The sequence below is a fragment of the Cebus imitator genome, unplaced genomic scaffold (assembly GCF_001604975.1).
Source record: "Cebus imitator isolate Cc_AM_T3 unplaced genomic scaffold, Cebus_imitator-1.0 Scaffold70, whole genome shotgun sequence".
Lineage (NCBI taxonomy): Eukaryota > Metazoa > Chordata > Mammalia > Primates > Cebidae > Cebus > Cebus imitator.
Genome location: NW_016107385.1, coordinates 5912676 through 5924651, shown reverse-complemented (window position 1 = coordinate 5924651; position 11976 = coordinate 5912676). Strand labels below are relative to the sequence as shown.

The following is an 11976-nucleotide window of genomic DNA, read 5'->3' as shown; positions in this document are numbered from 1 at the left end:
AAAAAAAAAAAAAAAAGAAAAATATACCTACCTTAGACAGTTTTGTTTTTCTCATTGTCTCTTAAGGACCTTGAGACAAAAGTGCTCGAAATTTTAGCTGCCAGGCACCCTGAGGCTAGAAACAAGGTGGGTGTTAGGATGGAGGCAAAGGGGACTTCCTCTAGTCTTGGTGCCTGAACAGGGCGGCTTGGAAAGGCTGAGGGAAACATGTTCTGCTGGGGTCCTGCCGACGAAGGCTGGGCTTGCAATACCTCTGGGCTGTTAGTGTGTTCGATCCTTCCAGCTTCTCTGCCACGTATTATAAAGCTTGAACTCCAGCCCCAGCAAGAAGCAGCAGAAAGAACCAGAGCTGATTCTTTGGTCTTGGTAGAGAGTAAATTTAAGCACAGCGTGTAGCTGACTCTGAAACTTTTTCTGACCTTTCCACCTGGTTTGTGGGCATACATATCAAGAAAATGGCTAGGTTTGTTTGTGTACATGTATGTGTGGTTTAGGCAAAAAAAAGCTATATCCCTAAAGCAGGTGTGTTCAAAGCAGTACCTACTAACTACATGCAACTAGAATTTAAATTTAAATCAATTAAAATTAAATAAAATGTTTTTGTTCTATAGACAACTAGCCACATTTCAAGAACTAAATGGCTACCATATTGGCTAGTGGCTATCATATTGGACCACCCAGATATAGAATATTTCCATCATCACAGGAAGTTCTTTTGGAAGATGCTTTAAAAGAGCTGTGTTATTTGGATCTCAGGCCTAGAGTGATGTGGAACAAATGTACCAATTGGGAAGGTATCTCCTCTATTCCCTACACCTGGAAGACTATATGCATCAATAGAGAAGACGGATCCTCCTCTATTCCCTACACCTGGGAGGCTGTTGCCAAACCTCTGAGCTCCCTTCTCACACTGAAGCCAAAGACAACAGCCCTGACGCTTGGGACCACCAGCGTCACCTTATTGCAGCAAAAATGTCGCTGGTTTCTGATTGTCTCTCCTCTGAACACATGTAAACAGAACCATCCTACTGTGCTTGAGAATAATTATAATATTTATTAATCATTTTCCATGCGGCAAAGACTTATAACATTGTTCTTATTCAACAAGAAAACATGGGCGAAAAACTTAGCCCAGTCTCTGCCACATGGGAAATGGGTGCATGGGTGCTCACTGATATTACCCCATTTTAGAGATGAGGTAACTGATGCTCAGGGAGACTGACTAGTCTGAGCGCCTTCGTGGTGAGGCTTGGGAAAAGGCTTTTCTCGTGCTAGTGGATGGGATTTCGTAGCCATGGAATTTGAATTTTTTTAAAAATGACCTCATTCTCACCTCAAAATAGCGAAATGGGATGAAGAATGTATGAATGCAGAGCTAAGAAGGAATGTTGTACATGTTAATTTTCTTTCTCCCTCTCCCATTTTGGAGAGCTGCCTTCCTGTCGGACTTTTATGAACCACGGTGGTAAATCAAACTTTCCTGTTCACAGATTCCTAACCCCAGAAGAATACCTTCAAAGACTTCAGCAAGATTGTACATAGAACAGAAAATAAATTCCATTAAGTTTGAAATAACAAACTTATTACCAAATTACATGTCATTTAAGAGTCAAACAATTTCAATTGTGAGTTCATTTGGCAGTCATTTCAGAGCCTTTTTATAAATGTTTAGCTAAAGAACAAAACTATAGCATTACTTACAAAAGTTTTTCAAGGTCTCCAATTGCCAGGTTTTTTTGCAACTCAGAGGCTGTCTTCTGCTACATATCAAATGTGCTTTCTCGAGCTTCCACCACCTGTCAGTCATTCTGAGTCCTTAATTAGGGCTCTTCCACGGAGACTCTGACATCCCAGAAAGTGATGCTTCCAGTCAGCTCCTCACACTCTTTCCCAGATTAAAAATCATGTCAGCAGACATGGTCAAAAGTGGCGCTTCCTACTTCATGAGGAGATATTTTAAAGGGCAGATTTTTTAGCTGCGAGTGGGGGAGACAGAGTGTGCTTTGGAAACGCTGAGTCTTTGGAAGCCAGGGCAATAGAAACTTCTTGTGCTTGACAAAAATGGCTTCCAGAGCCCCACCGCAGCTAACGGCAACTTAATGTTCTGAAGATGTTGTGTGGGGCTAAAAAGGAATAGGTATTGCCTCCTGAAAAGTATAGACTCATTCAAAACAGAGCCGGACGCTGCCGAAAGGGCTTGCAGGCACCAATTGTGTCCACAGCTGTTCTGCTTCCCAACTTCCCTGATGAACCAACATTGTTGTGTTCAGCAAGGTTGTTCTGTGTTGCCTCCGATTCAAAAAAAGCTAACAAGAGCCAAGGGGAGGAATATGAGCAGAAGCAAAGGGCAGCTGGGGCTAGCCAGAAATGAGGAGGGGAGCCAGATCATGAGCGATAATAGTTTGGAGTGGAAAGAACATGGTGCTAGAATTCAGAAGTCAGGTGCTAAGGTCCTGGCAGAGCTGTTAAATCTCATAGCCTACACTTTTAAAAAAATATTCTTTTTACTACTTTTCTCTTTTTTCTTTTTTTATTTAATTATTATTATGCTTTACGTTCTGTAATACATGTGCAGAACGTGCCTGCACTCTTATTTAAATGGTACCCTTGCTTCTGGAGGACACACTGGCTACTCGGAAAGCCACGGCATTGGGTACCACCCCAAAATTATATAAGCCTCACCCCCACTGAGTCTTTTTTGAATCCGAATTCAGCCCCTTCCCTCTCTATTTATGAGAAATAGAGATTGGCTGCCAATCCTCACCGCAGGCTGCTGCTGGCCCTGTTCAACAACTCTGTTTCCCGTGGCTCCGCCCCCAGACCCTGAATGCTCCTGCTGCTCAGACTCTGCTGTTGTTACCAAACCAACCTGGGTCTGTCTGCCCACATGCAATGGAAAGTCGACACCAAGGCATCAGCCTTTTGCACAAAGAAAAGTTTACTGCAAGGCTGCCAAGCAAGCAGACAGGAGCCTGGCTCAAATCTGTCTCCCTGAGCTGGGGGCTAGAAGAGGTTTTACAGGCAGAGGGCAATGAGACATAATCAGATTGGATCTTGCAGTGAGGTTATGCCAGGAGATGTGATCTGACTGGTTCATACCAGGAAGTGATTCCAGGGCTTGATCTCATTGGATCATGGATCATGCCATGTGGCATCCGCTTCTTAATGAGGTCCCCATCCTTGGTCTGAGCACTTAGGTTTCGCCTGTGGGTGCATACTGGGTTTATCTGGGCAAGCTCAGGTTACGAAACTTGAAACCTGGGATTCATGGCAACTAAAAAAAAAACTCACAACATCGTTACAGATTAGTCTGGCTTTAGAGTCACACTCTCATGGGCAAGAGAAGAGAGACACCAGTCTTCCTGTCATGGCATCACTGTAGCTACCTCTGTGTCACCGTCTCTGAATGTCAGGCTTATCAATATTTCCATGCAGATTTTTTTTCCTCCAAGTGTGACAACTCTCTTAGTGTTAGACATCTTAGTCTCATATGGGGGTCATCAAAACCTAGGGTGACCTTATCATTTATATCACATCATTTATTATTAATAAACCTGCAAGGATGACAGGCATAAACTTGGGCTGTCTCAGAGAAACGACATATGACCAGCCTCTCAAGAAAAGAAAAACCTCAACCACTCTGGGCTCTGAGGTTTATAGACACATCTGGGGAAAGAAAGCTTTTTAGGGGACAGTGGGGTAACTTATGGGGCACCTACTTGGGGTACACATGCTGGCCCCTTGAGTTCATTCTGGGTCCAGAAGCTTGGCAGAGTTCAGCCAGATGGAAGGGTGAGCGCCCTGCCTTCCTGGTAGTCTCTTCTTCTCCAAGGGAATAGGAGGACTTCACCCTCCTTCCTTTGTTCAAGAATCCATTTCTAGGGGCCGATCACCCCAGGGTCCCTTCTTCAGCTTTCTCAGGAGCCCCACATCGTCAGGCAATTAGCTCTGTAGTGGGTACAACAGCTATTGCTACAACCACAGTGCCAGCTGCAGGGTGGTTCTAGCGTCCAAAGCCAGAATGAATCTACAGGATGTGTCTCTTCTCAGCAGGAGAGGCAGGCTAGGAGATTCGCTACGGAACTGTTTCCAGGACAGTTTGAAGCTTGACAGAGATGACAGGATCTGATATTTAGATAAGAAGCCTCTAGATGCCTATTTTGAAGAAAGGCAAAGACCAAGAAGACGGAGGGGAAGGGAGTAAAATCAAATTTTATACACAAAGCAAGGTAACAATTTCTAAAATGATGAAAATGCCAAACCTTGAAACTCCTGCCCCTAAAAATACCCCCGTTTCTTTTAAAATGTCCTCACAACTGAGGTGAGAGGGTTTGGCAGTAGGGAGGGGACAGGATCTAGCAGGGGACAATTCTGAAATCAACAGTCACCACTTTGTGAATCACTAATCCGCCTTAAGCAGAGCCACTCGAGAAACACCCCCAGGTTGTCTCCAGCTCCTAGGAAGAAGGATCCTGAGCAGAACTGCCTGGGGCCTCGCTGGATGTCGGGCCTTGCACTCTCCACAGCAAGGCTGGCCACGCCAATCGTAGACAGAGGGCTCACATGCTTTTCTTACCATAGAAAATAAGAAGTGGACAAGTGTTGTTTCCAAAGCTTAATAAGTAAAAATCCAAAATGGAATTTCTGTGATGGTTTCATCTATATAAAAACCAGGTAGTCATCTGAGCAAAGGCCCAAAGGGAACCAGAAATAATGTAATACTCACATTATAGGAGTAGCGGGGTGATAAAGATGGTTTCCTCTATGTCTTCTTTTCCTACTATATAAGTATTTCCTATTGTATAATTTTTTCCATTACTTTTAATGGCAAAACCCGTAATTACTTTTGCACCAACCTAATAGCAGTTATAACATTAAGAATAATTTAACTGGATGAAGGACTCTTGAACACTAGGCACTTCAAAAGAAAAGAATCCAATCCAGCTGGGTGAGGTGGCTCACGCCTGCAATCCCAGCACTTTGGGAAGCAGAGATGGGCAGATCACGAGGGCGGAGTGGTGCAGGCCTGTAGTTCCAGCTACTGGGAGTCTGAGGCAGGAGAATGGCTTGAATCTGGGAGGCGGAGGTTGCAGTGAGCTGAGATCGCACCACTGAACTCCAGCCTGAGCAACAAGAGTGAAACTCCGTCAAAAAAAAAAAAAAAAAAGCAGCCAATCTATGCTGTGGGAATAGGCCTTGCAGCAGACTCCCCAGGCTCCTCCTGGATCAAGGAAGCTGCATCTTTCTCATTCTAGCAAGGGCCAGAGGGTAAGATTGGGTCTTGGGGTGACATCTTGACAGTGTGATTGTAACAGGATCACAGCATCCCCACGGTGTGACCAGATGAGGACCCCTAGCTTGCTCCTGCCCGCTTTCTTGGAGCCATCTCGCTTAAGGCCATCACCAGAGAGAAGGACTGAGCTCTCCTTGACCTAGTTCCTTCTAGGACCCCCGCCAAGAAATTACTTCCTCTTACCTTGGGAAACACCATTCATCAGTCAAAACCTTGTCTGGCTGAGTCCTACTGAATGTGACAAATTCTATTTCTTGAATCATGCTACATTTTGAAGCAAACTGTAGTTGCTATCTGAGCACTGGCCTTGACTCTATTTTGGGGTGAGACGAGCAGCTGAAACCTCTGTGACCTTTTCCACACAGAATTTTGTGGGCTGGGAGAGGCTTTGTGCACTTCCACAGACATCTCTGTATTTTAGGTTCTTTAAAAGAGCAGATAATAAATAGTAGCTAATGGATTTAAATGCTTCCTATGTCCCAGGAGCTGTGCTGAGCAACCTCATACATGATTTTGTTTAATCTCTCCCTCATACATGATTTTGTTTAATGTGACCTCCATGCCTTCCCCATGCCATCTACCTCAACTCCTACATAACTTTCTATTGCTGAGCTCTGAGGGAGAAGGTGCAACAATTACTCCCCACTTCACAGATGAGGGAAGAGGAGCTTTGACAAAGAAATCTGGCTGGGCACAGTGACTCACACCTGTTGTTTCAACACTTTGGGAGGACCAGGTGGGAGGATTTCTTGAGCACAGGAGCTTGAGACCAGCCTGGGCAACATAGTCAGACCCCATCTCTACAAAACATAGAAAATAATTAGCCAGTTGTGGTGGTATGCACCTGTAGGCCCAGCTACTTCAGAGGCCAAGGTAGGAGAATTGCTTGAGCCCAGGAGTTCCAGGCTGCAGTGAGCCATGATCGCACCACTGCTCTCCAGCCGGGGCATCAAAATGAGGCCCTGTCTAACAAAGAAAAAAAAAGAATAAAGGAAAAGAAATTTGCCCAGGGTCACATTAAGTGACAAGCCACGATTGGAAACCAGGTCTTTGCATTCCAAAGGCTGCTCCCTTAATCACTATGCATATATTGTCTCAAGCAAAAAAGAAGTCCTGTGGTTGATACTTAGGGGATTTGAAGTTTTCTTTTTCTATTGTATTTTAACTTCCCGATACTCTAAATCTGAAAGGGACCAAGAGATTATTTTCTACATATCCTTTCATGAAAGAGGAAACTGTCGTCTCTGGGCCCTTGAGTCAGTCTCAGCCCTAAGAGAATTACGAGTGGCCAGGCCAGGTTATGGGTCCGGCCTGGGGATGGTGCGGCTGGCGGGAGATTATCAATAGAAAGGGATGTGAGAACAACGGTTCTGGGCAGAAGTCATTGCTGCCTGCATCTGTGGTCTCAGTCTCCATGAACACACCCATTTGTGATTCCTCAGGGAAGGAAAGTGATTCCCCATCACCCACCAGCACCATGGAATGCTCACCCTAAAGAATTTCAGTCTATAAATAAGCTGCTCATGTCCATCAGACCGGTAACGCCTTCATCTATCTTGACATATCGAACATCAACAAGGCCAAAAATAAGAGTGAGGAAGAAGAGAGAGTGCTGCTGCCACCTCCTCTGACTCAGGGTCTTACTTACCAGTCGTGACTGGGAGTCCACACATGTGACCAGACACAAGCCTAACTGGATTCTTCTGCAACACAGAGCCTCTCAGCCTAGGAGGTAGGGCAGTGCTCTGCCCGCAGGCCTCTTGGAAGGGACACCTCTTTTCTGGAGTGTAATCCTGATTCAAAATTCTGAATTAGGATTACAGTCCACAAAAGAGGTGTCCCCTCCAAGCCCAAGTGGTCACCTTTAATGTAATAATAAAAGCTGGCCACAATGGAGCGTGTGCCATGGACCAGACGCTGTGCTCAGGTCTTTACATGCACCATCTCATTTAATGTTTACAACAGCCCTACAAGGGAAATGCCATTCCTCTTAGCATTCCCATTTTACAGGCAAGAACACAGAGGTTTATTGGAGCTGGGGTGGGAATGCTGAATTTGACCATGATCACTTCTTGGTACTGCTTTGTGTCCCAGGAGACTGGCCTCTGTGACTGACTGCATCAATAGGGTCATTTTGCTCCGTGGTTGCAGTTGAGTTGGGCTAATGGGAGGCACTGGCTTGAGCTGCAGTCAGAAGAGAGGTGTGGGCATTTATCCCTCCCTCTCCCTCCCTGCCTGGCCAGTTTTACCACCGGCTTTATTCCTCCTCTTCAGCCACAGCTCCAGTCCTGTGGGCCCCTCCCACATGACAGCTCTCCCTAGGTTCAGGTAACCCTGTCCCTGCCCCCTTTGTCCCTGAAGGCAGAAAGGTAACAATGGCTTCCCCTGCTGTTAGTCCCTGGGGTCTTCACCATCCCTCGGTGGTGACTTTAACCTTCCCGCACCCTTTGTTAGACCCTCTTCCTTACATTCTTTGAGTATATCATCTCTTTCCTGCCAGGACCCTTGGCTGAGGCAGAAACTGAATTTCTTGCTCCAGTTCGCACAGCTAAATATGGTAGAGCTGGGATTAGGAATCTTGGCAGTCTGACTCCAGAACCCACATTTTACATCACTATCTACATTGGTTAAAGCACCAAATAAGGCCACCAATGACATGGAAAAGGGAGTCTAGCGCCTCATTTCAAATCCTCCGTCCTTTCTCAGATGCTGCCATTTCGGCAAATAGGATCCATTGTCAGGGCCATGTCCTGGGCCTCACTTCTCCTGAGACAGAACAGCCAGGGCCACTGTGAGAATGACCTGTCCCGAGGCCCAGGAGCTTAGCAGGGAGACTTTCTCTAATTGAGGCCAGGCACGGCCTCTCACCTGTCATGCAGAGGTTAGCTGATCACCCCTACAATGGGATCTAGATACTGTTATACGGTGCGTAACACAGAACAATGAAAGCAGAACCTCGAGGGGTGGGGCCTGGGTGGGTTAGTTCTAAACACTCTTCTAGTGAGTCGAGTGAGCAGCCAGCCTGGGAACCTTGGTTCTAAGCTGTAATCTGTCACCATGATGGTCCCTCCAAAGCCTGCGGTGAAAGAGGTAGTAGCCTTTCCTTTTCATCAGGAAAGGGGGTGGGGAGAGGAGGGGACAGTTATGTTTAAAAGCAATGGAATGTTTTATAGCATCTGAAGGTGATCCACAAGCGCTTCCAAGGCATGCTGTCTTAGACACAAAGCAGCTGCACAGCAAGCATTATTCTATATGATAAGGTTTTTAAAATGTGGAGAGGGCTCAAGTAGGCTGAGACAATGCTGGATATAGAAGAAGTCAATTGCTTCTATATCCAGCATGCTCTTGATTAATAAATCCTTTGAAATGAGCCATATATAAAGAAACACAGATCCTAATAAATCACACAAAGGTGAGCTATGTGCCTACCACTAGAGCCATACCAAAATTTCCTCAGTGCACGTGTCTCCTCCCAGTGAACAAGATATGAGTTTGAAAACGATCTCATGCTTTCTACTGCTGTACCTTCTCTTTTCCCACCTCTGCCTTTTCTGTCTCTTCAACTAACTAGCTGTGGCAGTAGTCTTAGTGAGGTCATCTTTCCAAGCTTTCCTTTCTTCATCTACTAACTCTGGTAGACACTGGTTCTCGAAGTGTGGTCCTCAGAGGGGCAGCATCAGCATCACCTGCGAGCATGTTAGAAATGCACATTTTAAGGCTCCACCCAGACCCACCAAATGAGAAACTCTGAAGTGAGGCTCAGCAACCTGGTATAGGAAGGCCTCCAGGTGATTTTAATGCACACTCAACTTAAGAACTATTGTTCCCAAATATTGTTATGAAGCTATTCTCCACAACCGTCTTGTATGGTTTCCTTCCTTTGATGGCCAGTATTCTCCCCAGGATGTCCAAAGCCCGCGTTCTCTCCGCTTCCCTGAAATACAGTAAGTTCTTAAGACTTTTGCACCTGCTGTTCCTTCTGCCTTGAAAGCTCTTCCCAGTGGCTCCTTCACATCCCTCACATGACCTCAGGATATGAAGTAGTTGCCTTCTAATGCTCTCTACCCAGCATACTATGTATTTTCATTATAAGACTAAATTACCAGCTATTATTATTGTATTTATTTGCATATTTTTGTCTCTCTGTCTTCCCTCTAAAATGTAATCCGTGAAGTAGAGATCATATCTATTCATTTGCTGTATCCTCAGGACTTAACGATGTCCAGCATAGCCAGAACTGTTCATTAGCACTTTCCATGAAGATGGAAATGTTCTATATCCACTTCGTCCAATATGAGAGCTACTAGCCATGTGTGGTGGCTATTTGGGCACTTGAAATGAGTCTAGTATGACTAAGAAACTAAATTTTAAATTTTAAATTAATTTAAATTTAAATTTAAATAGCCATATGTAGCTACTTCCTACTGCACTGAACAGTGCAGCTCTACACACTCAAATAAAAAAGCATATTGAACAAATGAATAAATTCCTATCAAAAGCACTAAGAATGTGATTTTTAAAATTTGGCATGATTGGCAAATAATATTTTCACTAACTCTAATTCATATAACCATCTTGCCTGCATAAAAATAAATTCTTTTTTACTCTCCTTTTGGTAGAAACTGTGTTCTTTTTTTTTTTTAAATGAAATTGTTTTCAAGTTATAACCAGCATTCTGGTAAAAATTTTTAGCTGAGAAGTGAAATGGTAAAGGTAGAAACTAGGTATGTTAAATTAGCCTTCAAGGTAAAATTGAGTTATTCTTTTTGTCAGAGGTTTGGGATGGAGGGACCAGAAGGAATGATCCATGATCTCTTCCTACTTTTAATGGACTCTTTTTACAGCCCTGGCAAGGCCACCTATAAACTCTGGAACTGTTGGGGATGGAGGAAACTGTGTCTTCTCTTTAGCAGAAGAAATATGGTGAGGTGGGAGGGAAAGAATACAAGCAAAAGCACTTGAATTATAAGTTATCTTAGAAAGTTATTTAACCTCTGAGCCTCAACTTCCTGACATAGAAATTGAGGTAATAATGCCCACCTCACATGGCTAAGTACGTCAAATGCTTGGCACGCAGAATGTGTTAGTTCTTTTCTTTCACGGCCAAAATTTAACAAATCTATCTCCTGGGAAGGTTTTTTGGTCTCTCTAAAATACCCCCAGCCCTTGTACTTTTTGAGCACACATCAACCATCACTCAACTGTATCCCAACCCTGTTTTGCCTATTCCTCTGTCTTCTAAACTCTTAGATATATAATTTTATACTTTGGGGAATATTAATCATTATCTTGGTTTGTAAGGATGCTTTGACATAGTGTAATCACTTTTATCAGATGTACTGGAATATACTCACAGCCCAAACTTCCTTTTCTTTAAAATAAAAGATAGGCTAAAAATGAGATCCAAGGATCCTTCCAGCTCTAAAATTGCTATATCCTCTGGTTATAGAGTTTCTAACAAGGAAGCATGTGGCCTAAATGTGTCACTTCATTATTAGAAATATCATAGTACTAAATTAAGCTTTGATGTCCCAAAATATCCCTGCAGTTTAATAGCAGATCACAGTTTCTTCCCTTGCTTGGTACCCTGGCTTAGCCTGTCTTCTTCTTCTTCTTCTCTCTCTCTCTCTCTCTCTCTCTCTCTGTCTATCTTAGTTTGTAGTCTCCCAAAAACAGAACCTGAGACAAAAGCTTAAACACAGTAGTTTGTTTGTAAATGTGATCTCAGGACCAGGAGTATAGGATGGAGGTGGGAACAGTGAAGGAGGGAAAGGATTAGCAAGGATGCGTTATCAAGCTGGCCACTGATATAGGTGACTGGTTCCCACAGGATTTCTGAGAAACTTTATAAGTTGCAACTCAAAACTGTCCACCTGAAAGAGAAAAAGAGAGCAGTTATTCATCCATTCCTCATCCCCCTTGATGGCCAAGGGTGGTGTCGCTGATATCAACTCCCTCGTACTTCTGAGTTGTATGTGGCTGAGTATTAAAGTGGTTCCCAAGGCATGGTGTCAGGACACTCCAGCAACAGAGAAGTGAGAAAGCCACAGCACAAGGCTAGTCTCTGTCAGGCTGCACCCATGCAAAAGCTGATTGACACCTGCTCAGACCTGGTAACCACAGTAGTGGCATGAGCAAGAAGATCTGGAGTGGCGTACAGGGAAGTGCAACCATTTCTTGTGCTTGTGTTTTGTGCCCTTCTTTAAACTCAGTCTATCAGAGAATCCCTTTCACGCTGGTGGCCAGCCATAATCTCTGCAAAGACTGAATTCAAGAGGGTTAGTAGAACAGGTTCCAGTTGCTGCTGTTCCAGCTGATCCCAAGATCATAACATTCTTCATCTCCCTCCTCCACCATCCATTTTAGACTTTTCTCACCCTTTATCAACATCTTGCCTGATCTAGGTTGCTTGCTTGGAGAGTGACCTTGAGTATGAGAATTTCAGCACAATCCACCAATGTGAGCCTCCAGATACACTTCCATACAGACCCTCTGGCTTTCATGACATTCATTATGCTGCTGATTAACAAACTTGAGCCTGTCATTTTCTTCACTTGCTTTTTTCAAAGCATTCAAAGCAGTCTAAACACACCGGCCAGCCCAATTCTTGTTATTACCATTGTTCCCATACTATTTAAGGACCACAACTATCACACCACCCAATGCTCTGCCTCTGCCTACAC

The 11976-nt window shown here is 44.2% G+C and overlaps 1 protein-coding gene across 2 annotated transcripts in view; it reads right to left on the bottom strand.

Annotated features, from left to right (window-relative positions):
- SLC35F4 (solute carrier family 35 member F4) overlaps window positions 1-2187 on the bottom strand; it is a 437612-nt gene extending 435425 nt beyond the window's left edge. For both annotated transcript variants that reach the window (XM_037739463.1, XM_037739464.1), the window contains exon 1: window positions 1702-2187. In XM_037739463.1, coding sequence (XP_037595391.1) covers window positions 1702-1807 — 106 coding nt within the window. In that variant the 5' untranslated portion in view covers window positions 1808-2187. The remainder of the gene's footprint in view (window positions 1-1701) is intronic.
- Window positions 2188-11976: the final 9789 nt, after the last annotated feature.